Raw genomic sequence first — 27,905 nt, 5'->3', positions numbered from 1 at the left:
CGCCGCCGCCGCCTTCCTCTTCTACGCCGCCTCCTCCTCCTCCTCCGCCGCCGCCGCCGCCGCCGCCCGAGGCCCCCGCGCGCTCCACTCGCTCTGGCGCCGCCGCCCGCCCGGCGCTCGCCTAGGCCCGGCCCGCGCGCCCCGCCCCACTCTGCGCCTGCGCGCCGCCGCCTGGCCCACTCTGCGCCTGCGCGCCGCCGCCGGGCCCGGTCTACGCCTGCGCGCCCGCCCGCGGGGCACGCCGGGAAGCCGAGTCCCCCTCCCCGGCCCCGCCTCGCGCGCGCGGAGCGCGGCCGACGGGAGGGAGGGAGGGGGCCGAGCGCGCGGGGCCCTGAGCGCTTCCCACGCCTGGAGCCGCTGCGCCCCCCGCTCGGACGAGCACCCCCGGACGCCTGTGCGCGGGGAGGCGGTCAGGGCTGGGCTGCGCCTGGCCGCCCGGCCCGTGCAGCTTTGGGGGCCTTTTTTGTGACGTCCCAAGGGGGCGGGGCCGGGCGAGGCGGGGCGCTGACTTGGGGGAGGTCTCTCACTTGCGGGGGGTCTCCTGGCGGGGGCGCTGGCTGGAGCCAGGCTCGATGGTGCGGTGTGTTCGATGGCCCGACTGCGCCGTCCCCTAGCCTCAGTTTCCCCATCTGTAGCGAGGAGATGGGCCGTGGAGCCTGTGGGTTCGCCCTGGCCCCGCAGACGGCGGGGGGCGAGAGCAGGGAGAGGAGGGCAGGACATGGGAGCCCGGGCCCCGGGTGCAGTCAGGCGCTGCCTCAGTTTTCCGGGAAGGGGCCTAGAATAGTGCCGCCCTCAGGGCAGGTAGGAAGGCAGGCTGTGAGGCTGGAGCCCGGGGCTGCGAGGGGTGGAGGAGAAGCCCCGCGGGAGGCCAGGGTCCCCGAGCACCGGGCCGGCCCGGGCGTCCTGTTACAGTGCCCACCCGGTTTCGTGAGCCGCTGGAAAGACTGGCAAAGGCGCCTCTCGCAGTGAAGTTCGCAAAGAAGCGAGTGGCTCTGCACGTTGAGCTTTCATTCAACGAGTACTGACTGAGCAGCGACCCTGGACGGAGCCCTCATCCTGGCCTAGCCCCAACCCCGACCTGGGACCGAGCCCCAGCCCGGACAGCCCCAAACCCTCAGCTGAATCTGACTCCAGGCCGCCCTCCAACCCTTGCTCAGCCCCCACCCTAGACTGAGCCCTGGCCCCATCTGAACTCTGACCCTGGGCTGAGTTCTAGATGACTGAGTCCTGACCTTGGCTGACCCTACCCTGAACCCCAACCCTCAGCCAGCCCCTGGCTGAGCTCTGACTCCTGCTGAGCTCTGACCCCAGCTGAGCCCCTACCTTGAACTGAGTTCTGACCCCTGCTGAGCCCTGAAGCCCCCAGCTGGGCCCTGATCCTGGCTAGGCCCTGACTCCTTTCCAACCCCAGGCTGAGCTCTGACCTGGCTGACTCCCAACCTGGACCCACACACCCCCACATTCCTTGCCTGGCCAGTTGGTCATGAGAGTCGGGCGTGGTGACCTCGTCTTCCGACTGTCCACACCCACTCCAGTGAGGGGGATGTGGTTTTCTGTGGCCTGTAGTTGTGGGGCCACCCCATCTGTGTCCCCGCCCTGCTGGCAGCTGTACTGGGCTGCCCACTGCTGTATTAACACCTCAACTGTGGTGACCTCTCCCCCCAGGTGGCCAGCCTCTGGACTATGAGTCAGGCATCACAGCTGGGGACAGGCAGGCAAACCTGTCTGGTGAAAGGAAATCAGAGTGTCAAAGGTGGCAGGGTGGGGTGGGGGGTGCCAAGATGCCTAGAGAGCCCTGGGCAGAGCAGCCCTCTCGTCTTCTCATCTGTGAGGAGCACTGAGCTTCACCCCTCGGCCCTCAGCTAGCCTCTGGGGCCCAGAGGTGGCCTCCTCACCTGTAAGACGTTGAGCTCGGTGACCGGTTACCAGGGCTCTCTGGCTGACACCCTTTGGGAACACAGGGCTGCTGGTAGTGCCAGTGACATCAGAGGGCCAAGTGAGGGTTAAATAGAAGCACACGGAGCCGTTGGTAAACAATCACAGAATGAGTCACGATACTTCCTGTGAGATTTCCCACGGATTGGCCTTCCTACCTATGCCCTACAGCCTTGGAAGTATGGGGTGGGTGATGGGGGCAGTGCAGGAAATGTAAAACAAGGGAACAAAACTCCTTGCCGTCTGGACAGAGAGAGAGGGCGTCAACAAGTGAGGAAGCCTACGGGCAGCAGCGTCAGGTTCTGATGAGGGCTATGTAGAAAGAACACAGGCAGGGGGTCAGCATGACAGGGTGCAGGAGGGCCATTTTAGACAGTAGTTGTCTCTGAAGAGGTGACATTTGGGCAGACACTAGAGTGGAGTGAGGGGCCCGGCTATATGGGTCTGGTGGGACACTGATACAGAGTGAAGGAATAGCAGGTGCAAAGACCTTGAGATAGGAGTGCCCTGGAAATGTTCAAGGACAAGCTAGAGGCCGGGGTGCCTCGGCCAGAGTGAGTAAGGGGACAGAGGCAAGAAAAGAAGCTGGGGGGCCTCTCAGCTCGGCTCTCCTGAGAACAGACTCCTTCACAGGCCCTGGTGACTATATGGTCCCAGAATTGCAGACCCAGGTCCCCCCAGCTCAGCCACTCTGTACCACTTTCCCAGACAAAGTCCTGGGTTTTGTTTCATTGGTTGGCTGGGAGTCACATGCTTGTAACTGAACCAATCACTGCAGCCCATGGGGACTGGTATGCTCTGACTGGCTGTGTGGTGGTGACCTTGGAGATGGGGAAACGGGGTGAGAAGTTATGATATGGCTGTGGTGATGGCTGGTGGGATGGACACCAGGGAAACACCTAGGCCACCCTCCTGGTATCTGCTCAGGCCCTTCCACAGAAACCAGAAACTCCAGAGCAGCCCCGGATTGGGGGGTGGGGGGATGGTGAAGCTCCATCTTGGGTGGGAATCTGAAGTGTCCTTGAGGCTTCCCCATGGATACACCAGAAGTGGGTGGCACCCTGGGCTGAAGGAAGGCCCTGTCCAGGCCTGAGAGGTGAACTTGAGACTCCTTGGCCAGCAGGTGTTAATGAAACTGTGGGCCTTGGAGGAGGATGTGAGAAAGGAGGAGGCTCCTGGATGGCACAGGACAGTTGAGAGGATGGCTGGAAGGCCTTCCCCCAGAGTGGCTGGGACGAGGAGCCTTCTGGGAGTCCCGGGGGGCCATCCTGGGAGGCAGGAGCACGTGGAGGCAGGAAAGGACAGTTCTGCGAGAGGGAGAGGTTTGCAGGGCAGGCAGGCAGCTTCTGGGAGCTTCATTGGCAAGGGTCAGAACAGGGCATCTGGGCCCAAGACTAGGTGTGATAGGTACCCACGGAAAGGGTGAGCAGGGACAGGGTGGGCGGTGATGTCTGAGGAGCAAAGTCAGCCTGACCCCAGAGGGACTCGGGTGTGAGGTGTACTGGGCAGTTGCCACCGTGAGCCATGAAGCTCAGTAAACACTAGATGAATCTCATGGATGGGGCTTCTGAGCAGACCCCGATGTGAGGGAGGCAGCATGGGGCCTGTGACTGTTAAGGTTGTGTGTCAGCTTCACTGGGCCATGATTCTCAGTGGCCGGCAGTTATGATACGGTTTCATGGTGGTATGATGGGATCACCTCCATGACAGGATCTGCTGTGAGGAGCCAATCAGTTGAAGGGGAGCTTCTTTGGGGGTGTGACCTGCATCCAATACAGGTGGACTTCTTGGCAAGGCTCCTGGGGTTTTGCTCCCTCTGGATCATGCAGCCGGCTCCTGCTCTTCTGACCTCCAGTTCATGAGACTTGAGCTAGCAGCTTACCTGCCAATCTATGAATTCCTTGGTTTTCGCAGCCTGTGAGCAAGAGCCCTGCTGTCAGACCTGCCAATTTTGGGCTGGCCAGCCCTGTGGCTATGTGAATCAGAGGAAGCCTCCAGCCTGACCCAGGGACTTGGGACATTTCATTCTCTACAACCATGTGAGCCATTTCCTTGATATACATCTCTTTATGTAGATATTTATATGCCTTACTGGTTTTGCTTCTCTAGAGAACCCAGTCTAAGACAGGCCCCTAGACCTTGGTTTCCCCACCTGCCACAGGCACGTGGTAATCAACCTCCTTCTAGGGCCCTAGTGACAGCTCTGTAAGACACTGCAGGCATGCACCGTGCCAGCCCTCACATTCGTCACCACGATCATTTGCTCAGCTCGGGTAATAGGCTGAGTGAAGGACCAGCTGCTTGAGCAGAGATCCAGAGCACTGCAGGGTGGGCTGGGGCCAGGCACCCTCCAGGCTGGTGGAGTGGGGACAACGGCTGATAGAGCCCCCCGCCACAGTCCTGGCCTATCCCTGATGTCTCCAGGGGCGGGGGATGGGGTGCCCCCGGAACACGCACACACTAGGGCAGACCTGCAAATGCTTTATTACTGCCGTGGAGAGAACCCGTGAACGGAGTAGGGTCTGGGAGGGTGCAGCCAGAGCACGGGGAGAAGGCCATTCCTGGGGCTCAGCCTCCTCGCTGGGGTTGGGGGACATCAATCTGGGCACGGGAAGGTCCCCTCCATGCAGGGCACCCCCTCCCAGTCCCATGCCCACCCTCCTCCCTGAGCAGGTGAGCTGTTCTGACCTCAGGACTTCCAGGTGGTAGGTGGAGGAGGCAGGTGGGGTGATGGGGATTAGACAGGGCTCAGCCCACAGGCTTGACCTTGGCGATGAAGAGGGCAGCAGCCTTCTCCAGGAACTCCTCGCGGGTCATGGGGACGCCAGGACGCCGGGCCACCACAGCGCGGTCCATGGCCAGCGCCAGGCTGTCGGGGCCGAGGCGCGAGCCGGCCTCCAGGTAGCGCGTGGGAGCGCCCGCGTCGCTGTCGCCGGCCTGCAGCGCGCCCTCCAGCGTGTCCAGCACGGCCTGGCCCACGCGGCGGTCAGCCGCGGCCAAACCCGGGTCCTCGAGCAGCCGGTAGAGGGCACCGGCCCGCGCCACGAACTCGAGCAGCACGAAGCAGGTGCGCATGCCGGCGCGGAAGACGCTCAGCGGCACGGCCTCGTGGTCCCGGCACTGAATCTTGCGCAGCAGTGGCGCCACCACCTCCTCGGGGGCCTCGCCATCGCGGCAGATGCGCTTGAGCAGCTCGCTGTAGGTGCGGCCGTCCAGCCCTGGCTTCTTCTTGCGCCCCCCGGCACTCAGGCACTCGTAGGCCACACTGACATTGTTGTTGAAGGCGGTCCTGGGGGGAGGGGGCAGAGGAGATGTCGGCCAGGCTAGCGTACCCCCACTCCTGCCCCCAACTCGCCGGGCCCTGCCTCAGGGCCTTTGCACATGCTGTTCCCGCCACTTGATGCCCTTCTCAACATTTCCCTAAAGCCCCTCCCTCAGGCAGGTCTCAGTTCAAATACCACCTCCCTGGTGGGGCCTTCATCCCCCCTCAGCCCCCTCCCTCCTCAATTAGTCTTCACAGCGGTTATCAGGCTTCCTATAAGTGCCTCCCCCACCAGGATGTTGGCCCACGGAGCAGGGACTTTCTATGTCTCCATCACCATTACAACAGCCCTATGGCCTAGAGCACTGCCCATCACACAGTTGCTGTTGTTGTCAGATGCCGTCGGGTGGTTTCGACTCATAGTGACCCCATGCACAACAGAACGAAACAGTGCCTGGTCCTGCGCCATCCTCACAATCGTTGTTATGCTTGAGCTCACTGCTGCAGCCACTGTGTCAATCCACCTCTTTGAGGGTCTTCCTCTTTTCCGCTGACCCTGTACTCTGCCAAGCATGATGTCCTTCTCCAGGGACTGATCCCTCCTGACAACATGTCCAAAGTATGTGAGACGCAGTCTCGCCATCCTCACTTCCAAGGAGCATGCTGGTTGTACTTCTTCCAAGATAGATTTGTTCATTCTTTGGCAGTCCATGGTATATTCAATATTCTTCGCCAACACCACAATTCAAAGGCATCAATTCTTCCGTCTGTCTTCCTTATTCATCGTCCAGCTTTCACATGCACGTGATACAACTGAAAATACCATGGCTTGGGTCAGGTGCACCTTAGTCTTCAGGGTGACAGACATCTTTGCTCTCCGACACTTTGAAGAGGTCCTTTGCAGCAGATTTGCCCAATGCAATGGGTCCTTTGATTTCTTGACTGCTGCTTCCATGGCTGTTTACTGTGGATCCAAGTAAAATGAAATCCTTGACAACTTCAATCTTTTCTCCATTTATCATGATGTTCCTCATTGGTCCAGTTGTGAGGATTTTTGTTTTCTTTATGTTGAGGTGTAATCCATTCTGAAGGCTGTGGTCTTTGATCTTCATTAGTAAGTGCTTCAAGTCCTCTTCACTTTCAGCAAGCAAGGTTGTGTCATCTGCATATCGCAGGTTGTTAATGAGTCTTTCTCCAAACCTGATGCCCCATTCTTCTTCATATAGTCCAGCTTCTCGGATTATTCAGCATACAGATTGAATAGGTATGGTGAAAGGATACAACCCTGACGCACACCTTTCCTGACTTTAAGCCAATCAGTATCCCCTTGTTCTGTCTGAACAACTGCCTCTTGATTTATGTACAGGTTCCTCAAGAGCACAATTAAGTGTTCTGGAATTCCCATTCTTCACAACGTTACCCGTAATTTCTTATGATCCACACAGTCGAATGCCTTTGGATAGTCAACAAAACACAGGTAAACATCCTTCTGGTATTCTCTGCTTTCAGCCAGGATCCATCTGACATCAGCAATGATATCCCTGGTTCCACGTCCTCTTATGAATCTGGCCTGAATTTCTGGCAGTTCCCTGTTGATGTACTGCTACAGCCGGTTTTGAATGATCTTCAGCAAAATTTTGCTTGCGTGTGATATTAATGATATTGTTCTATAATTTCCTCATTCGGTTGGATCACCTTTCTTGGGAATAGGCATAAATATGGATCTCTTCCAATCAGTTGGCCAGGAAGCTGTCTTCCATATTTCTTGGCATAGACGAGTGAGCACCTCCAGCACTGCATCTGTTTGTTGAAACATCTCAATTGATATTCCATCAATTCCTGGAGCCTTGTTTTTTACCAATGCCTTCAGAGCAGCTTGGACTTCTTCCTTTAGTACCACTGGCTCCTGATCATATCCTACGTCTTGAAATGGTTGAACGTGAACTAATTCTTTTTGGTATAATGACTCTGTGTATTCTTTCCATCTTCTTTTGATGCTTTCTGCGTTGTTTAGTATTTTGCCCATAGAATACTTCACCATTGCAGTTCGAGGCTTGAATTTTTTCTTCTGTTCTGTCAGCTTGAGAAACGCCAAGCATGTTCTTCCCTTTTTGTTTTTCTATCTCCAGCTCTTTGCCCATGTCATTATAACACTTTACTTTGTCTTCTCGAGAGGCCCTTTGAAATCTTCTCTTCAGTTCTTTTACTTCATTGTTTCTTCCTTTTGCTTTAGCTGCTGGACGTTCATGAGCAAGTTTCAGAGTCTCCTCTGACATTCACCTCGGTCTTTTCTTTCTTTCCTGTCTTTTCAATGACCTCTTGCTTTCTTCATGGATGATGTCCTTGATGTCATTCCATAACTCGTCTGGTCTTTGGTCACTAGTGTTCAACGAGTCAAATCTATTCCTCAGATGGTCTCTAAATTCAGCTGGGATATACTCAAGGTCATATTTTGGCTCTCATGGCTTGCTCTGATTTTGTTCAGTTTCAGCTTGAACTTGCATATGAGCAATTGATGGTCTGTTCCACAGTCGGCCCCTGGCCTTGTTCTGACTGATGACATCGAGCTTTTCCATCGTCTCTTTCCACAAATGTAGTCAATTTGATTCCTGTGTGTTCCATCTGGTGAGGTCCATGTGTACAGTCACCGTTTATGTTGGTGAAAGAAGGTATTTGCAATGAAGAAGTTGTTGGTCTTGCAAAATTTTGTCATTCGTTCTCTGGGATTGTTTCTGTCACCAAGGCCGTTATTTTCCAACTACCGATCCTTCTTCTTTGTTTCCAACTTTCACATTCCAATCACCTGTAATTATCAATGCATCCTGATTGCATGTTTGCTCAACTGATCAACACACAGTAGGTGCTCAGTAGCAGTCTGCTCAACAAGCCAATGGGCATCTGTCTGCAGCAGGTCTGCTGGCTCCCGAGACCCACCAGTTAATGCTGGCGGCTCGAATCACCACTGCAGAGCTTACAGGAGGACACGCTGTCCTGGTGAGCCCTTCAGATCAAAGACCTACTATCTGGGAGACTCTCCCAGCTGGAATTCAATTCTCGACACATCCGACTGTAAATTCCTTGTTTTTGCTGAGCATTAAAGGACCCATCTTCTGCACCCTTATTATCTGCTGGGTGCTGGGCTCAGAGCTTTACGGACAATGAGATCACCCAGCGAAGCAGTGACAGTGCCAGATGCAGCGTGAGCCTTCAGTGAACATTGGCTCATTGTTGCTGTCTTTATTACCACGGTAGCTCACCGACGCCTCCTCGTAACCCTTTGCTGTAGGTCGTGTTTTGAACCAACTTCATGAGGAAATGGGCAGACCCGTGGGAATAAAGGAGCCCTGGTGGCACAGTGGTTAAGAGCTCAGCTGTTAACCAAAAGGTCAGCAGTTCAAATCCACCAGGTGCTCCTTGGAAACCCTATGGGGCAGTTCTACTCTGCCCTATAGGATTGCTTTGATTTGGAACTGACTTAAAGGCTATGGGTTTGTGTTTTATTTTCGGTGGCAATAAGTGTGGTGGTTGCTAGTGCTTGTATTTCTCATCTATTGCTACATAACACATTACCCCAAAACCAAGCCACCAAAAATGGCAACACAAATATATCATGTAGCATGGTCTGTGTGTCGGGAGCTAGGAGCAGCTGAGCTGCGTGGATCTAGCTTAGGGTCTCCGGAAGCTGCAGTCGAGATGTCTGTCGGCTATGTCTGTGTTGTCTGCAGGCAGACTTCCAAGGCGTCCCCCTCACACGCTGGCAGGTTGGTGCTGGCTGGTGGCCAGAGGCCTCAGTTCCTCACCTTGTGGACATCTCTGTGGGGATGCTTATGTGCCCTCACAACATGGCTGCTGGCTTCCCCCACAGCAAGCAATCCAATCAAAAGCAAGGCAGAAGTCAATGTCTTTTTTTTTTTTTACCTCATTCTGTCGATTCTACAACATCCTACTGAATACCCAGGTTGGCTGTATTTGGTGTGGGAGGGGAACACACAGGGGCTTCCACACCAGGACATGAGGACCATGAGGGCTTCTTAAGGGCTGCTGCTCACATGCGCTTCCAGCTCTCTTCTTCTCAGGCACTTCTCCACTTTCTTGAAGTTAGGTGAAGCCACGTGATTTGTTTTAGCACCAGAAGGTGAGTGTAGGTGATGTGTGGTCCACTTCTGATGGAGATTTTTAAGAGTCACCCTGCATTTCCCCAAGTCCACATCCCTGATTGTGTGGACTTACATCAGGACTGCACGAGCAAAGCTGCCTGCCAGCCTATGTCAAACAAGTCGCAAGAGCGGGAAACGAGCCATTGTTGTGTTAAAGCCACTGAGGTTTCAGGGCTATCTGTTACTACCATGTAATGCAGCTCATCCTGACTGATCCAACTCTGTGCCCTGTAGCCTCTCTCTCCCAGCAGCACCGTCAGCCCAGTCAGTCCTCTTCCATCAATTCTCTCTTCTCTGAGGCCGCAGCCCCGGGGAAAAGCCTGGTACTTGCTGGGCTCCGCTATGTTTCACTGAGCACCTTCCATGCACCAGGCCCTCCCTGGACCCACCCTGAATTTCCTCTGCGACTTCCTGGCTATGACCACGGCTATGACCTGGCTGTGATCACTGCCCCTCCATGTTCTCAGCTGGAGAATGAGGCTCCTAATGCTGGTACATCAGCATTCTTATGAGGGTGGAAGAATGGAACGCGTGCCAGGTGCTAACATAGGCCTCTGACCAGAGCTGTCATCTGGCCTCGGGCTTGTCTAAACGCTGTTTATTACACATTCCTGGCATCTGGGACAAGAAGACACACAAAGGGGTGATTAGCCCAGCGAGGTCAAAGCCATGGTGGAGGGTGGGACAAAAAGCGTGGGGGACAGCAACACCCCGTTTCTGAGCTGCTAGCCACACCCACCTCTCCTGGGGGCTGCCTCGAGTGTGGGGGCCATGCCTGCGTCATCAGCGAGTCCCTGCCCTGAGGAGGCACCCATGCCATCTGCTGAGTCAGTGGGTGAGACTAGTTCCAGGCTATGAGCTCTGGTCTTGGCAGGACTGCCCTCTTGCCTCCACGGTGTGACCCTGGGTTTCAGGGTCTGTGAGGTGGGGACTGGGTACTTAGTGAGAGCCCTATGCATGTTAAGGTCCTCGCAGAGCAGTTTGTAAAGCATGCTGGTGCTTATTAAAGAAAGGAAAAGGAGGGATTTACTGACTGTCTCCAGGAAGACACATGGGAGGCTTACTTTTCATCCTGACCCAGGAGTTCTCAACCCAGGGCAGTGCTGCCCCCTGGGGGTCACTCAGTGATGTCTGGAGACATTTGGGGTGTCTTGACTGGGGGAGGGGTGCTACCGGCATGGCGTAGGTAGAGGCCAGGGAAGTTGCTCAACACCCTACAATGCACAGGATGGCCCCACCCCAGAGAATGACCCGGCTGCATGTCAGAAGTGCTGAGGGGAAAGACCCTGTGTTAGCCATTTGGAGAAATGTTGAGTCATCCTGCACACCAGGACAAATCCCTGATGGGTCAGGCCGTGTCAACCAGGGTGACCCTCCACCCTCTGTGATTTCCCTCGTCTCTCTCCCTACGCTGTGTGTGGATTTAAATGTGGGCAGCGTCCTGGGACTTCAGTAGGTCAGATGATAATGGGACACAGCGTCTCTTGAGGGTTAGTGGAATCCCCTAACTCAGGGGGTCTCAGCTGGGGACACTGGCAATGTCTGGAGACATCTGTGGTTGTCATGACCGGGGGGGTGCTACTATCATGGGGTCGGTGGAGGCCAGAGATGCTGCTCGACACCCTACAGTGCACAGGGTGCCCCAGAGAATGGTCTGAGGCCGACGAGCCCTGGGCTGGACTTGGTTGTGCTGTTGGTGTGTTTTTCGGGCATACGCTGTTCCCTCACCCCTTTGGTGGGGATGGTGGCATCCTGCTCAGACTCCCAGCCTGGCTCCTCCCGCAGCTTCTCTGCGCTTCCCTCCTTGTGGCTGGCACCTGCCACTCTCTGGGGGAGGGCTGCTTCCGGCGCTGGGGATCCAGGAGTTCACGGTGTCCCTCGGTGACCTTAGTTCCATACGGGATTGCACTGAAAGGGCGTCCGTGCTTGGTTCTGTCCCCTGCCCTGCCCCTCCATCCTCCTTCTCTTCTACTGGGGGTACCTCATATTGCAATCACTTCCTACGAATCTTTGTCTCTGGATCAGCTTCTGGAGAGCCCCCTCCCCAAAACACCAGCCCATGCACACACCCAGTCAATCACCAAGTCTGGTATGTGCTTTGTGTGAAAAAGCTTCTCCCAGCCCACCCTGATGTGGACTGTTCATTCATTCCACACGAAATCCCACACCACCTTCCATGACTCAGAACCCTCCTGGACTCAGAGGCATAGGGGAGAGCAGGTGCTGCCCCCCACCTTTAGCCAGACCCTCCAGCCTCTCCTCCCCCACCGTGGGTCCCACACTCCAGCTCTAAGGTCTTCAGGTCATTTTACCTGCAGGACCTTTCAGTGGCCGCGCCCTGCTCCTGTACATCAGGAAGGCCCTCTGGGGTCATGCCTCCTGCCCGTGGGAGCCTCTCCCCGGCACGGCCCCAATGGCTCTGTTGGAACTATTTGGGTAGGGGCCTTGGGTGACTGGAACGCTCTGTCTTCACAGCCCAGACCCGTCCATATTCATTTTCTGGCTGAATGGCCCAGGATGCTACAAGGCTGGTAAGGAGGCAGTGAAGAAGGACCTGGCTTGGAGAACTTGCTCTGTGACCTTGAAAAGGTTCTCTCTGGGGTCAATGGCTTTCAAAAGTGGGGTGCACTGCAAAGAGACACTCAGCAGCTACAAAAAAGGCATCAGAAAAGGGGAAGCCGGCCAGAACCACCGAGCGCCCGATCCCGGCTGGAGACCTCAAACCTCCTCTCCGCCGGAGGTGTAACCCGCAGCCTCAAGACACTGCGGACTACGATCCCCAGCATGTCCCGCGCTCCGGCGCCCACGCCTCTGCCGGGGAGCAGCACGGTGCACGCTGGGAGTTGGAGTCCGGCCGCGGTCCCCACCCGCCCAGCCCCGGCCCAACCCCGCACCTCTGGGAGTGGTGAGCCAGGCGAAGGTGCCACAAGGCGCGACCCAGGCGCTGCTGCTGCAGCAGGAGCTGGCCCGGGGGCTCCCCGGCGCCGCCGTTTGCGGGCGAGCGCAGGCCCATGTTCTCGAAGTAGTGCGCCAGGAAGGCGATCGGGTCCTCGGGCCGCGCCTCCAGCACCTTCAGCAGGGCTGCGCGCAGCATCTCCGTCACGCCGACCTGCTGCAGGAAGTCCTCCTCACTCTCGGCCACTGCCGCTGTGCGGGACACCGTCGGCCGCCCGCCGTCCGTGAAACCGGCCACCGGGACCACAGTCGGCCGCCGCTTCTCCACTGCCGCCATCTTCGGTGAGGGCAGCGGGACCGGAACCGCCGCCACATTCCACAGTGCGCCGGAGACGCCATCTTGGTTGAGGGCAGAGGCGCCGGGATCCCGCTGGGAGAGTTCAAAAGTCTCAAGGAGAGGCCACCCTTTTCCCTAGGTCCTAGTTGGCACTCTTCAGCGGGTTCCGTCTTTACGTGCACTAATTGGTTCTCCTGGATTGGGCCCAGAATCTGAATATTGCCAGACCCCAAAATGGCTATCTAGAAGGGCTTGGTTTCGGGCATGAAGCCGGATAGCGTGCCATTTTGGTCGTGTGCAGAGAGTTCTTCCGTAGCACGGTCTCCTAGCAACCAGCCTCCCTGGTTACCAGAGGTCCCCAGTCGGAGCGTGGGCGGGGACGCATCCACCCCAGGCTGCAGAACTGAGCGCCGCCCACGCCCTCAGACCCTTATCTGAAGCTCATTTCTGAGCTTGTGTGTTAAGTGAAGCTCCGCACTGGCTTCCCCTGGGGGAGGAGTCCTGGTGGCGCAGTGGTTAAGAGCTAGGGCTGCTAACCAAAAGGGGCAGTTTGTATCCACCAGCTGCTCCTTGGAAACCCCATGGGGCGGTTATACTCTGTCCTATAGAGTCGTTATGAGTGCGAATCAACTAGGCTGCAGTGGGTTTGGTTTCGGGGGTTTTCTCCTGGGGGAAGTCGCACCCCCCACCTTCCAGTTTGGGTTGGACGACTGCTCTGGGTTCCTGCATTAACGGTAGTTTTGAAGTGCGCTTTCCCCTCTTGGCTGGGAGCTCTCAGGGGCAGGGCCTTCCCACCCAGCCTAGTAGCTGAGGTGTTTGCAGGAAGAATGCATGAACCTCCTCAGCCCCCAGGTCCCATCCCAGGCTGTTTCCCTTCCTGGCCTCCAAACCAACCCAACCCGCTGCCCCCACTCCTAGCGACCATATAGGCAGCGTAGGGCTGCCTACAGGGTTTCCGAGGCTGTAAATCTTTATGGAAGCAGATTGCCACATCTTTTTTATGCGGAGCTGCTGGTGGGTTTAAACTGACAACCTTTTGGTTAGCAAGCACTGTAACTAACCACTGCAGGGCCAGGGCTCCTTCCTGGCCTCCATGTGACCCTAATACCTCGCAACATGTTTTCTCCTTTCCAAAATGGGCGACTGAGAGCTTGACACAACTAACACCATAATAATACTCTAAGTAACCTGTAAGGTTTTTTTTTTTTTGCTTGGCATTTTGTACACTCTCACTTTCAATGTCCTTTTTTACTGTACCAGCTGTACTGGTCTCTTTCCAAAGGAATGCAGGGACTTCTTGGCTCTCGCAGCCTTGGTCTCACTTCTTTGTTCTCTTGGGGGAGAGCCTTCAGCCTGCAAGGCAGCAGCTGGGAAAGCTGCCTGGTGCTTTTGGTCTGTAACTTTCCTCTTGTTCCTTGTCTCAGAGTACACTTGGCAGGCCATCCACTAGCTGAGAGATTTTTATGTAAGTTTTTTGCCTGTTACAAATGTAAAGATTAGAGTCCAGATGTCTGGCATGCATGTCTTTAGTCTAATAAAGAGTTTCTTGTAATTGTCTTGTGATGTGAAGACACTATGTAACCTTTGCAAAAATGATATATAAGCTCTGATATAAAAATTGCTTTTCGGGACTCCATAAAGCAGCCTGCTGGACTTTCCGTTGGTGCCCGCTCCTAATAAACTTTCTGACTTGGAGTACATTTCATTGGTTCGTCTGCTCCAGGGCACGAACCCTAATCAGGTAACGTCCAGAGGGACCTTTCTAACAGCTCTAGAGCTCCCATGGCTCCCCAGTGCCCTCCCTCTGCTGACCTCATTTCCAGCCACTCTCCTGCCTCCCTCACCACTTTAGCCACCTCCATGTCTTTGCCCATGCTGCCTCCCAAATGCCCTTCTGCATTTCTTTTGGGGGAACTCCTCGTTATTCAATGCACAGAGCATGTGTGTTCTCCCATCTCCCTCTCCCCTAGCCCTAGCAAAGGGGGCTGGGGTGTCTCTGTGCACCCCTGTGTCTCTGGGGAATCGCCTATGGAGGGGACAGTTAGAACTGTGTGAAGGAAGCAGCATCCTCAGACCACGGCAGGGACCACTGATGCTCAGACCAAATGCCCTTTATTCCCTAGCTCTGAACCGTTGGGGGTGGGCTTCCAGGGGCCCCGCCGGAGGGGGGAAACCCAGGCAGCTGGGGGCCCCAATGCCTTGGCCATCAGGGTTCAGGTCCAGCTGTTGGCCTGGTGCTGTCCAGAACCATGCAAATGTCCTGTGGCCACAACTAAGCTGAGGAAGAGGCAGGCCATGTCTGGAGGGGTGACTGCCTGTCTTATCAGCCTAGAGAAACTGCGGGTGCATGGCCCTCAGCCCAGGGAGCGGCAGTGCTTCTGCAGGCGGTAGGCAAGGAAAGTCAGGAGGAGCAGCCCCAGCACCAAGGTCCCGGTCCACAGGGCTGCCGATGGCTGGTTGACCACAGGGTCGGGTGCTGGGGAAGGAAATGCAGAAACAGGTCAGGCTGAGAATAGCAGCTAGAAAGTGCTCCCTAGTTTACAGGTCCCTGAAATTGACAAAACCTCTGGGCTACTCAAAGGATTTTGTGATTTATTTATTTTTTTGAAACTTGCATAGGTTTCTCTAGTTTAGAACTAGGCCGTCCAACAAGGCAGTCACTGTCCACTTGTGGCTTTTAAGCACCCGGAAAGTGGCTGGTGTGAGTGAAAACTGCTGTCTATGTAAGATACATACAGCGCTTTGAAGACTTATTTTGCAAAGAAAAAGAGAATATAAATATCTCGTTAATACTTTTTCTGTATTAACGTCTACTAATAGTACTATTACGTGTTTTCGTGAGTCGATTCCGACTCATAGTGACCCTACAGGACAGAGCAGAACTGCCCCATAGAGTTTCCAAGGAGCAGCTGGTGGATTCGAACCACTGACCTTTTGGTTAGCAGCTGAGCTCTTAACCACTGTACCACCCACCCACTGCCATCCAGTTGATTCCGACTCATAGCGACCCCATAGGGTCTCCAAGGCTGTAAATGTCTACAGAAGCAGACTGCCACATCTTTCTCCCTAGGAGCTGCTGGTGGTTTCGAACTGCTGACCTCTTGCTTAGCAGCCGGCTGGTTGCTGTAACCACCAGGGCTCCATTAATGTTGAAATTATAGTATTTTGGATAGATTGAGTCCAATAAAATACAGTATCAGAATTACCTACACCTGTTTTTCTTTATTTGTTTTTTGAACATGGCTACTAGAAAATTTAGAATTGCCCGTGTGGCCGCGTTCTATTCTTATCTTTGTTCCACAGTCTGTTCTAAACGCTAAGGTTTGGAGTATACCAAGTGCTTTGAAATCTACGTGGTGCCAGGAATTTACAGAGGACTCAACAACTATTTGTTGGTCACTCTCAGGCTACGTCACCTTACGACACCCGAGGAGCCCACTGGACGGCTGGGGAAACTGAGGCTGAGCAGGGCATTTTCTTATCTAAGGTCTTGATCCAAGGATCCCCCCAGCCCTTGCCCATACCCCTCCGCAGGCCCCAGAACTCACAGCTTCTCAGGTCCACGTACAGGCTGGTCATCTTGCCCCCCGGGTCCGCACGGCACTGGAACCAGCCCCTGGGGGCACACCTAGCTTGCTGCACACTCAGCCAAGCCCGCGCTCCTGCCTCTCGTTGCTTGTAGGCTGCCAGACCACCAGGGGCCTCGGTCCAGTGCACGGCCACACCGGGGGGGCCACAGGCCACCTCACATAACAGGTCCCAGGTGGCCTCCTGATTGGCTGACATGGGGGGCTGGAGGATCTCAGGGTGGCAGGAGCCAGGGGTGGAGGCCTGCTCTTGGGTGGTCGAGGTGGGGGGCTCCGGGGCAGTTGTGGTTGGGGACTCCAGGGTGGTTGATGCGGGGAGCTCCGAGGAAGCCAGGCTATGCAGGACTGGAAAACACCGTAGCTGTGTCTTTCTCCTGGCTGCCCCAGCCCCCTCTCCTCCCTCAGTCTCTTTATTTGGACAGAAGGGTTGGACCAGAGCCCCTTCAAGCCCTTACCCTGGACCACCTGGGTGAGTCACCAGGGCAAGTACCCGACTGGTCAGGGGTGGGGCCCTCTCCTCAGGGCCCCACTCACTTGCAGCAGCACCAAGATCAACTCCTGAATTTCCCCGGGCCTCAGTTTCCTCAATGGTGAAATGGGGGTGACGGCTATGCTGCTTGCCCAGAACGTGGGGTGAGGCTCGCTTTTGTTACTGGGGGATGTGGAAGCCAGAGCGAGGAGGGGCTCAGAGGTCTTTTGCTTCATCCCTCGTTGTTACAGAAGGGGAGACCGGGGCCATGAGGGACTGTACCTGTTCTGCTAAAACACCTCTCAGACCCAGTTGCCCCTCTGTGCCCCCTCACAACACCCTGGGATAAACCCATCCCAGTATCCTGGCTTCTGTCTGATTCTCCTGGGAGCCCCCTTGCTCAAGACCCTCCTGTGGCTCCTGGGAGCCCAAGCACATCAATATGAGGGGCTGTGGGAGAATAAGCTGTTTTCTTTAGCTAGAGAAGCTGCTGGGGGCTTCATGCCCTGTTCGTGGGCTTGGCATCTACTGTGTGGGGGCCTGTGATAAATGTTTCCATTTATCCGTTAACTCGACAAGTGTTTATGGGGCACCTACTGCGTGCTGCGCCCTGTTGCAGCTATTGAGGACACAGGTGAGACCACGACAGGTACAAATGAGAACATGCAGGATGCCCGACGTCGATAAGAGGCGTCAAGAACCAGAAGTCAAGAGAAGGGTGTGTGTGTGTGCGCGTCCCTTTGACGGGGATTTCAGGGGAAGCTCACTGAGAGGCACCATTTGAGCAAAGACCTGAGGGAGGTGAGGAAGGAGCCTTGGGGGGATCTGGGGGAGAGGGGGCCGGGCAGCGGGAACAGCAGGTGAAAAGGCCCTGGGGCAGGACTGGGTCTGGTGGGTTGGCGGAAGAGCGAGGAGGCGCCGCGTGACTGGAGCAAGTGAGTGAAGGGGAGAGAGGAGGAGGGGAGGGCACGGAGGGGAGGGGCAGGTAGTGCAGGGCCCTCTGGGCGGGGAGGTGGGAGCCCTGGAGGGCGGTGGACACGGCCGGGACTGGCCGACTCGGTGCTCACGGGCGCCCTCTCGTGGCCACGGGGAGGACAGCTCGTGGGCCCCGGGAGAGCAGGGTCGTGCCCTCACCGAGCCTGAGACACGGTAGGTACTCAGTAAAAAGTGCTTGAATGAAGGAATGAATGACGGAAGAAGTATCGCTCTGGCTGTCCCGGGAGAATAGATTAAAGATCGAGCTCAGTCTCCCCAGTTGTTTCCCCTACCTCCACAGATCCTATGACCAGTCCAGGTGGGGACAGAGATCCTCAAGGTGGCCCAAGGTCACCCAGCGGGTGGGGGATGAGCCACGATCTAGAAGAGCCAGAGCAAGTCTGCTCCCCCTTCCCGGGCACCCCTAGACTCACCTGGGATGGCCCGGTGGTGGCTTAGCTCCAATCCGGGCAGCCTCATGGTGGCCTGGCAGTGTAGGTGGGGTGGAGCAGGGTCCCCCAGGGGGGGCAGCAGCCAGCGCCTTGTCACATGGAACAGGGGTTCCTCATCCTCCTGGGCCACCACATCCCAGTCCAGGGCCTGGGCCCCCTCCAGCTCCCGGTCCCCCAGGAGCAGGGCAAAGGACAGGGAGTCGGAGTCCACCAGCGTGACATTGTGGGCCGTGCAGGCCACCTCCTGGTCCTGCCCGCGCACCAGGGCCGTTGGGGACACACTCAGCTTGTCCGGGAAGGCTGTGGGGTGGGGGAAGGTGGATAGGGGTTGCCTGAGCCCAGAGGAGGTAGCGTGGGCACTGCTGGTGAACAGGACAAGGAAAGGATTGTGCAAAGACCCAGGGGCTGCACCCGTGTGGCTAGAAGATGAGGTGGGGGAAAGACCCAGAGCAGGGAAGGCAGGGTCAGCTCCGGGTGGTTTGGAGTGGATTCGAGGCAGTGAGTGAAGACTGGGGAACAAGTGGGGGAGTGCAGAGATGAGAGAATGTGTTCCAGAGCCGCGAGGGTTTGAACTGGGCAGGTGGGCAATCCGGGGAAGGTGCCCTGGAGGAGGTGATGTAGGGTTGGGCCTCGACCTGGGCAGCAGATGGGGGTCGGGGGACCACTTGCGCAGAGGTACCGAGCAGGGACGGGCCTCACCGTACACCAAGAGCTGCACGGTGCGCTGGAAGGAGAGTTTGCCGCAGGAGCCCACGCACACGCGGATTCCCGCCGCCGAGAGCGAGGCGTTGCGCACGCTGAGAACACTGCTGCCCGGGGCCGACTGCACCGCGCCCAGGCTGGTGTCCAGGCCCCGCCATTGCACCGAGGCGGCCGAACGGTTGGGGCAGGCCAGGCGGCAGGTGAGCTGCAGCGACTCGCCCACCGCCACTGCCACCTCGGGCCCCGGGGGCTCCACCTCCAGGACCTGCCCTGCGGGTCCGAAGGCGGCCTTCAGCTCCCCCCCGACCTCTGCCCCCCGCCCGCCTCCCTGGGGTTAGAAGGTGGCCCAAGCCCCCAGGCTCCTGTCTGTCTCTGCCCCTCTCAACTTCCTCGTCTGGCAGCAGCGGCTACCACCTAGCACTGATGCCCTCACCCTGAGACCCCTCCTCTCCCAGCCTCTCCCCCTTCTGAGCCCCCTCCTCCCTCTGAGCGCCTTCTCTTTCCCAAGGCCCCTCCCCTCTTCAAGCCCCTCTGCCTCCGAACCCCTTGCCTCCTGGCCTTCTCCCCAATTTGAGTCCCTCCCCTATCATATCCCGAGCTCCCTCCTCTTTCCTAAGCCCCCTCCTTTCCGGGCCCTTACCTTGCTCACTGCGGCCCTGAAGCAGGAGCCCCAGGCAGAGAAGCAGGAGGGCGAGGCCCCGCTCCATGCTCGGTGCCCTCTGTCCCGCCGCCTGCGGGGGACGGGGCTTAAATACTGGCGCCCGGGGCTTCTTCCCGCCACCCCCTTCTCCCGTGGCTCCACGGGGATTTCCCGAGGGGCTTTCCCGGCCTCACCCCCGACCCGGCGGCGACAGAGGCAGGGACTGAGGGGCAGAGGTGGGATGGGGACCCCGGGGCCGAGGTCAAGAGAACAGGCGGAGCGTGAGAGGCTGGGCCGACTCCAGGGCTCACTTACGGGGACCGGAGAGGGGTTACCGTCGAGGTCAATTGAATGGAAAGATATCTGGGCTCGGCTGGCGCCGCCCCAAGCCCGCAGGGTCAGCTGGAGCCCAGCCTGCATTTCCTTAAACGACCATGAGGGGGCGGCAGAGAGCCTCCTTGGTTGGCCCCCGGCACTCGCGCGGCGGGCTGGGCTTCTCCTGGGGGTGAGGACGTCTTGGGGTGGCGGTCTCCTGGGCGGGGAGTGAGGAGGTCCTGGGGTGGGGGTCTCCTGGGAGTGAGGACCTCCTGGGGTGGGGTTTCCTGGGGTGGGGGTCTCCTGGGGGTGAGGGCGTCCTGGGGTGGGGGTCTCCTGGGGATGGGAGGCTCCTGAGGGTGTGGACGTCCTGAGGTGGGATCTCCGGGGTGGATGAGGGTCTCCTTGGGGTGAGGATGTCCTGGGGATGGAGGGCTCCCGGGGGTGGGGACGTCTTGGGGTGGGGTCCTCCTGGGGCGACAATGTCATGAAGTGAGGAGTCCTGTGGTGGTGGTCTCCTGGGGGTGAGGACGTCCTGGGGTGGGGGTCTCCTGGGGTGGGGACGTCCTGAGGTGGGCGTCTCCTGGGGGTGAGGACGTCCTGGGGTGGGGGTCTCCTCGGGGGGGGGGTGAGGACGTTCTGAGGCGGGGGTCTCCTGGGAGTGAGGTTGTCCTGAGGTGGGCGTCTCCTGGGGGTGAGGGCGTCCTGGGGTGGGGGTCTTCTGGGGATGGGAGGCTCCTGAGGGTGTGGACGTCCTGAGGTGGGATCTCCGGGGGGGGGGGATGAGGGTCTCTTTGGGGTGAGGATGTGCTGGGGATGCAGGGCTCCCGGGGGTGGGGACGTCTTGGGGTGGGGTCCTCCTGGGGCGACAATGTCATGAAGTGAGGAGTCCTGTGGTGGTGGTCTCCTGGGGGTGAGGACGTCCTGGGGTGGGGGTCTCCTGGGGTGAGGACGTCCTGAGGTGGGCGTCTCCTGGGAGTGAGGATGTCCTGAGGTGGGCGTCTCCTGGGCGTGAGGGCGTCCTGGGGTGGGGGTCTCCTGGGGATGGGAGGCTCCTGAAGGTGTGGACGTCCTGAGGTGGGATCTCCGGGGGGGTGGATGAGGGTCTCTTTGGGGTGAGGATGTCCTGGGGATGGAGGGCTCCCGGGGGTGGGGACGTCTTGGGGTGGGGTCCTCCTGGGGCGACAATGTCATGAAGTGAGGAGTCCTGTGGTGGTGGTCTCCTGGGGTGAGGACGTCCTGAGGTGGGGGTCTCCTGGGAGGGTGAGGGTCTCTTGGGGGACCTGAACCCTCCTTCAGCTGGTTGTCAGCAAATCCTTAGGGCCTCCCTCATCCTCCAAACATGTGCAAATACACCCACTGTCTCTCCTCAGTCCTGTCCCCCTTTTCCCTTCCTGCCCCTGAAGATTTTAGATACGCCCATCTGGTCTCCCTAACACCCCTATGGCTCCCCATGGCTTCCTGTGGCTCAAAAGACAAAAATCCAACCCCTTGCCAAGGCCGAGTCCTGCACAATCCGCCCCGTGGTCAGCCTCAGGGCGTTTGCACTGGTCGTTCTGGCCGCCTGCTCGGAATGCCCAAACGTTGCCCCTCAGGGGGCCTCCCCCACCTCCTCCCACGCCCCTTCCTCCTCCACTTTTCGCTCTCTCGCCCATAGGTGCCTGCAGGGATTGGCGACCCCTGTCTCCTCGGTACATGCGGAGCCCTGGAACAGGGGCCCCAGGCAGCACACAGGAAGGCAGACCCGAGGGGTCCCGGGGTGCGGCCTGTCTGTACCCGTTTCCCTGGCTGAGAAATAAGAGAAGCAGGAGTCATGTCTCTCTAAGCACCCTCAGCGCTGGCAGGCTGTTCTCAGGCCTTTGTCAGAGGCGAAACCGAGGCCCAGAGGAGGGGCTGGGGCGAGGGGGGAAACTGAGGCCCGAGAGGAGGAACTGGGGCCACAGAAGGGGAGCTGAGGCTCAGAGAGCGGAACCCGCACGTCTGAGGCCCCGGGCGAGGCCCAGGTGTGCGAACTCGAGACCCTGTGCCCTCCTCTGTCCAGCCCACCCCCGTCGGCTGCCGGGAAAGGCCGCGCAGGAAGCGGCTCCGAGGCGGCCCCTCCTCGGGCCGGAGGGGCAGGCCCTTCCCGGGAAGCTGGGCCTTTAACCCGGGCGGGGGGCAGCGGGTCTGAAGAATGGGCCTCTTCCCAGACCCTGACCCGGCTTCCTGCAGCCCTCACCGCCCACCTGGCTCAGTACGTAGCAGGAAGGGGGGAGACTGCTGGACCGGGACCCTCCGAGGGGCGTGCCTGGCCCTGTGGCCCCGCCCACTGCCCTCCCCATACCTGGTCGCCGGGCTCCTCTACCTGAAGGAGTAACGACCCCCACATCTCAGACACGCAGCTCTAGGAGACCATGAAGCTGGGGAACCTGATGATGGGGACTGGTGGGTCAAGGATGGCCACTCGAGGAACGGACAGGTGAGCGGAGGGTCCTGGGCAGAGGGAACAGAGAAGGCCGGAGGTGGGAGGAGCGGGAGCCTGGGGGACTGGAGGGTTCTGGGGTGGACCCCGAGGGGTATGAGGAGCCTCGAGACCCCCGGGAGGCCGCTCAGGAGCGGGACCAAGCTGCCTTCCCCCAGCCGGACCCGGAAGAGCCCACCGGGAGAGGGAAGCCGAGGAGGTCCTCACCCCCCTTCTTGCAGCGCCCACCCCCTCTCCTGAGGACTTGGGTTCCCCCCTCGCTTCCCGGCACTGTCCCCGCCTGGGAGGAAGTACTCAGGGGCGCCTGCCGGCAGGAAGCCTCCTCTTCACTGGAGGGTACCACCCCTCGCCTTCCATCCTCCGCCCCCCCCAGCCCTGACCTCCTGGCCTTCTACCCACAAAGAGCTCGAGAGAGGCGCATTGCTCGGGGTAGTGCTGCCTTAAGGGCCAAAGGGGCTGGTGGGGAGGCACCCCAGGGCTCACTGACCACACCCCCAGCCTGGTGGGAACACCCTCCCCACCCCAGTTGGCGAGCCTGCATCCATTCCCCGGCCAGCTTGGGGTTCTCACAGCACTTTCCCCGAAATCACCCCCTTTGGGGTGGGCTGCCCCCCGTGGAGCTGAGAGGGCCAGTCTTGTGGGGCCACCGGGAGATCCCCATTCTCACACAACGTAGGTGCACACGAACCCAGGCCCTTCCCTCGTCAGCCCCACCCCTCACCCGCCTGGCTACCCCCTGGCCTTAGCTTCGGCCTGGTTTGGAGGAAGGAGGTCCTTAATGCAAGAGGAAGGGGTAGTTTAATAAATAATCATGGGGGGGGGCATCAAGGAAGCTTCCCTGAAGTATGAGGGGGTAGCTACCAGCCCCCCACACCACCGTCTTCGCCTTAAGGCCCCTTGGCACCCCCCGCTGGTCCCTGAAACTAGCGTGGCTGAGTGGGGGGGGACACCCAAGACCCCGAGAGGATGGAGTCCCTGAGGCACGCCTTGGTCCTGCGTATAGTCGCCAGCTGTGGCCATCTCAGGTTGGTTGGAGCTGGCCATCATGGGCCCCGGCTGTCATGCGCAGGGCCAGGTGGGCACAGGGGAAGAAGGTGAGACGGCCCTCCATCTGTCGTCTGTTCCCTCGATGCCCAGATGGACCGACATTAAAGGTGTTGGAAGCGAGTCTGGAGCTGAGTGAGGTTTGCTTGTTGGCGTTTGAAGACTCTTCCAGGCTGAGGAGAAACCGGCCTACACTTCCCACCACTAAAACCAAAAAAACACAAAAAAACCAAACCCAGTGCCGTCGAGTTGATTCCGACTCATAGCGACCCTATAGGACAGAGTAGAACTGCTCCATAGAATTTCCGAGGAGCGCCTGGTGGATTCAAAGTGCTGACCTCTTGGTTAGCAGCTGTAGCACTTAACCGGTATGCCACCAGGGTTTCCTTCCCACCACTAAAAAAAAGGTTAAACTGCAAAAAGGAGGGTTGAAGACCCTGGGGCCTGGCTCTGGGGTCGGAGGGTTGTGTGGCTGGTCCCCCAGCACAGCTGTGAGGTTTCCTTTAGAGACTGGAGTCCTGGGGTCTTGACCCATTCCCCACCCCTGTCACCACTCCCCATTTGGACTTTGTGGTAGGACCCTGAGTCCACACCCTGGTGGCTGTGGGGAGGGTGTCTCAGAGGGCCTGGGAATGTCCTGGTCCCAGAGCAGGAGGCAGCCCCTTGAATGACCTTTGGAGCCAGCAGGCACATCTTTTTAATAATTTTTATTGTGCTTTAAGTGCAAGTTTACAAATCAAGTCAGTCTCTCACACAAAAACCCATATACACTTTGCTAAACCCAGTGCCATCGAGTCGAGCTACACACTTCCAATTACTCTCCCCCTAATCAGACAGCCCGCTCTCTCCCTCCGCTCTCTCTTTTTGTGTCCATTTTGCCAGCTTCTAACCCCCTCCACCCTCTCATCTCCCCTCCAGGCAGGAGATGCCAACATAGTCCCAAGTGTCCACCTGATCCAAGAAGCTCACTCCTCACCAGCATCCCTCTCCAACCCGTTGTCCAGTCCAATCCATGTCTGAAGAGTTGGCTTTGGGAATGGTTCCTGTCCTGGGCTAACAGAAGGTCTGGGGGCCATGACCACCGGGGTCCTTCTAGTCTCAGTCAGACCATTAAGTCTGGACTTTTTATGAGAATTTGGGGTCTGCATCCCACTGCTCTCCTGCTCCCTCAGGGGTTCTCTGTTGTGCTCCCTATCAGGGCAGTCATCAGTTGTAGCTGGCCACCATCTAGTTCTTCTGGTCTCAGGATGATGTAGCCGCTGGTTCATGTGGTCCTTTCTGTCTCTTGGGCTTGTAATTGCCTTGTGTCCTTGGTGTTCTTCATTCTCCTTTGATCCAGGTGGGTTGAGACTAATTGATGCATCTCAGATGGCTGCTTGCTGGCATTTAAGACCCCAGACACCGTTCTTCAAAGTGGGATGCAGAATGTTTTCTTAATAGATTTTACTATGCCAATTGACTTAGATGTCCCCTGAAACCATGGTCCCCAGACCCCCAGCAGGCACATCTTGGTGAGAACTTATTTTGGGGTGCCAGCTCCCAGAATCAGGGTGTGTGGGGTCATAGGTGGTCAGCACCCTAAGGCTGGGGGAACCTGAGCAGGAGTTGGCAGGGCCACTGGAAGCCCAGCCTACCCCTGACCTCAGGCCCCCTTTGGGTCTTGATATTTCCCATCCCCAGTGATCCCTCATAGGCTGGTATCTTCCAGCAGTGGCTCCTTGCAGTCAGGAGCCCTGGCTGGGGGGCTGGGGGGCCACCAGGGTGCGGGGCCAGCAGGCTGTGTTAAGAGTGAGCAGCAGCACCAGGCAGCCCTGAGGAGGAAGGGTGGGCCGGGGACGATGGTGCACTGCAGGGGGAAGGGACGTCAGACACCCCCGTGGGGATTGGTGAGGGGCAGGGGGGTTGATTGCATGCTGTGGGGAGCAGGGATCAGACACCCCTCTTGGTCGATGGTGTGATGTGGGGATCGTCGGGAGGGAGTGGGTGGGGTTCATGGTGTGCTGCATGGGGAAGGGGTGTCAGACACCCACAGTGGACACGCCGGAAGATGCCTGCTGTGGTGAGAAGGGGGCCTTGGATACCCCCAAGAGGATGAGTGGGGACAGTGGTGTGCAGTGGGGGGATCAGACACCTCCATGTGGGCGGGCAGGGAGGTGCTCACTTCAGGGAGGGGTGAGGGGCATCAGACACCCCTGCATGGGCAGCTAGTCTCTTGGATGTGTTACTCTGCTGGTCCTGACAGCTTTGTCCAGAGGCCCCGCAGCTACCTTGTCACTGAGCTCCATGTGGAGACCAGGGCCCAGCTGCTGCACAGGCCACAGATACACCCGGGCACAGGAGGAAGCACTCTTGGGGCTTGGACAGTGTGTGTGGGTGCTGCCTAGTGCCCGGCTCCATGGCCAGGCCCCTCAATGTGTCTGCGTCCCCCTGCTCCCCCACCCACTGTGCCCACTGCCCAGTGTCCAGCCCCAGGCCCTGCGATGTGTCTGCATCCCCCCATGCTCCCATGCCCACTGTGCCCAGCTCCAGGCCCCTCAATGTGTCTGCATCCCCCCATGCTCCCATGCCCACTGTACCCACTGCCCAGTGTCCAGCCCCAGGCCCCTCAATGTGTGTGTATCCCCCCATGCTCCCATGCCCACTGTACCCACTGCCCAGCATCCAGCCCCAGGCCCCTCAATGTGTGTTCATCCCCCCATGCTCCCCCACCCACTGTGCCCACTGCCCAGTGTCCAGCCCCAGGCCCCTCAATGTCTCTGTGCTCCCCCATGCTCCCCCACCCACTGCACCCACTGCCCAGTGTCTAACCCCAGGCTCCTCAATGTGTCTGCATCCCCCCATGCTCCCATGCCCACTGTGCCCACTGCCCGGTGTCCAGCCCCAGGCCCCTCAATGTGTCTGCATCTCCACACACTCATGGGGGCTGATCTCCATGAGTGGGACCAGTACACAGCTGAAGAACAGTGGGGAGCAGGAAGGACTTGTGCCCCACGCATCCAAGAGGGCCCTGATGAAGGTGGCACTGAGGAAGGACAGCACCCCCTGTGGCAGAGAGGGCAGTCACCCTGAGGCTGGGGACCCTGCACCAGGCAACCGGTGAGAAGTGGATGGGCCAGCGCAGCCAAAGTCCTAGGCGCCATGGGAGGTGCTGGAGACCTCAACACAGATGACAAGGCCAACGTCACTGATGGAAGGCTGGGGGGTCACCTCATGGACACTGTCTGGTCTTGCCCCCATGATGACAGTGCTCACAGTCTCCTGTGAGTCTGCAAGGCCTCACCATGGGCTCCAGGACACATGTGGGCGTCTGTGAATGGGGGTGTAGTGGCAAGTGGTGCCAGGGCCAGACGTCGAGCCCTGGACATGGCCGTCCCACCATTACTGGGTCAGGTAGATGGTCCCCAGCCTGCACCGGCCTCACCGTGACCCGTGGATGAGCCTGTTCATCAGAACCGTGTGTCTGGGGAAGGTCTGGTGAGGGACCTGCAGCCCCCTTTCTATGTCCCAGGCCCAGAAGCTGGGCTTTGGGGTGCGGAGAATGGAGCCCCAGGAGTCCAGTGTGGGAGAGGTGGGAGCTTCTACTGGCCTCTCAGAAGGGCCCTGTCCCCTTATAGGGAGACCATGCCTGGCCTTGAGGTCCATCAGCCCCCGAGGATGGTGGGACATCCCCTCACATTATGGGTGGGGAAACTGATGCCCCAACCCACCAGGTGCAGCCTGGGTTTCCTCCTGCTAAAACCCTAGAGGGGCTGGGGGTGGGACATTGGGGGGCATCCTCCCAACACTCCCACCCCCAGCTGGGCCCTTCTCACCTGCCTGAAGGCAGACCCTGCCCTTCCCTGGGTCTCAGCTTCCCCTCTGTAAGGTGAGGCTGGTGTGAGGCAGGCACGGGGCCACCCAAATGTCCCGAGGAGCCAGCCCTTACTCCATAACCGCTAAAGCATCATCATCCCGGGACCCTCAAATTCCTCCACTCCATTGGAGCTACTCACCATCAGCATGGGTATAGTGATCAGCCCCTAAGCAAAGAACCCCAGGAAGATGATCACCACAGGGTAGTACTGGGAAAATGGTGTGGGTGCGGTATCTGACCTCCTCTAACTTCACAAGGGGAAGGAGAATCAAGATCAACAGCCCAAGGCTGATTCCTACAAGGTGGAGGTTAGACATGCCTTCTCTCTCCACCATCTTTACCAATTCTGACACCAGCCATCCCTCCCACGGCACTCTCTACTTCTCTGCTGGGTTCGATAATTCATTGCAATGGTCACACAGAACTCACAGACCATACTCACGATTTTGGGATTTATTAGGGAAGTTGTTGTTAGGTTATGAGATACTCATAATGACCCTATGCACGACAGAACGAAACACCGGTTCCTCATGAGCACAATAAAGTGTTCTGGAATTCCCATTCTTCCAGTGTTATCCATAGTTTATTATGATCCACACAGTTGAATGCCTTTGCGTAGTCAATAAAACACAGGTAAACCTCCTTCAGGTAGTCTCTGCTTTCAGCCAGGATCCATCTGACATCAGCAACAATATCCCTGGTTCCACATCCTCTTCTGAAACAGGCCTGAATTTCTGGCAGTTCCCTGTTGATACACTGCTGCAGCCATTTTTGAATGATCTTCAGCAAAATTTTGCTTGCGTGTGATATTAATGATATTG

At 58.0% G+C, this 27,905-nt stretch overlaps 2 protein-coding genes across 2 annotated transcripts; both read right to left on the bottom strand.

Moving 5' to 3' along the window:
* Window positions 1–413: 413 nt before the first annotated feature.
* Window positions 414–12,600, bottom strand: TPGS1 (tubulin polyglutamylase complex subunit 1). Its single transcript, XM_003422524.4, has 2 exons — window positions 12,249–12,600; window positions 414–5,224 (listed from the first exon to the last, which is right to left on the bottom strand). Exons 1-2 carry the CDS (start codon window positions 12,584–12,586, stop codon window positions 4,684–4,686), a joined length of 879 nt encoding a protein of 292 aa, XP_003422572.1. The 5' UTR covers window positions 12,587–12,600; the 3' UTR covers window positions 414–4,683.
* A 2,328-nt stretch (window positions 12,601–14,928) lies between these two features.
* On the bottom strand, window positions 14,929–19,478 carry MADCAM1 (mucosal vascular addressin cell adhesion molecule 1). The gene is made up of 5 exons (XM_064280023.1): window positions 19,421–19,478; window positions 18,769–19,041; window positions 18,052–18,369; window positions 16,135–16,518; window positions 14,929–15,062 (listed from the first exon to the last, which is right to left on the bottom strand). Exons 1-5 carry the CDS (start codon window positions 19,476–19,478, stop codon window positions 14,941–14,943), a joined length of 1,155 nt encoding a protein of 384 aa, XP_064136093.1. The 3' UTR covers window positions 14,929–14,940.
* Window positions 19,479–27,905: the final 8,427 nt, after the last annotated feature.

Source organism: Loxodonta africana, chromosome 3, assembly GCF_030014295.1.
Source record: "Loxodonta africana isolate mLoxAfr1 chromosome 3, mLoxAfr1.hap2, whole genome shotgun sequence".
NCBI classification, from domain to species: Eukaryota; Metazoa; Chordata; class Mammalia; order Proboscidea; family Elephantidae; genus Loxodonta; species Loxodonta africana.
This window is presented reverse-complemented; position numbering and strand designations above follow the sequence as displayed.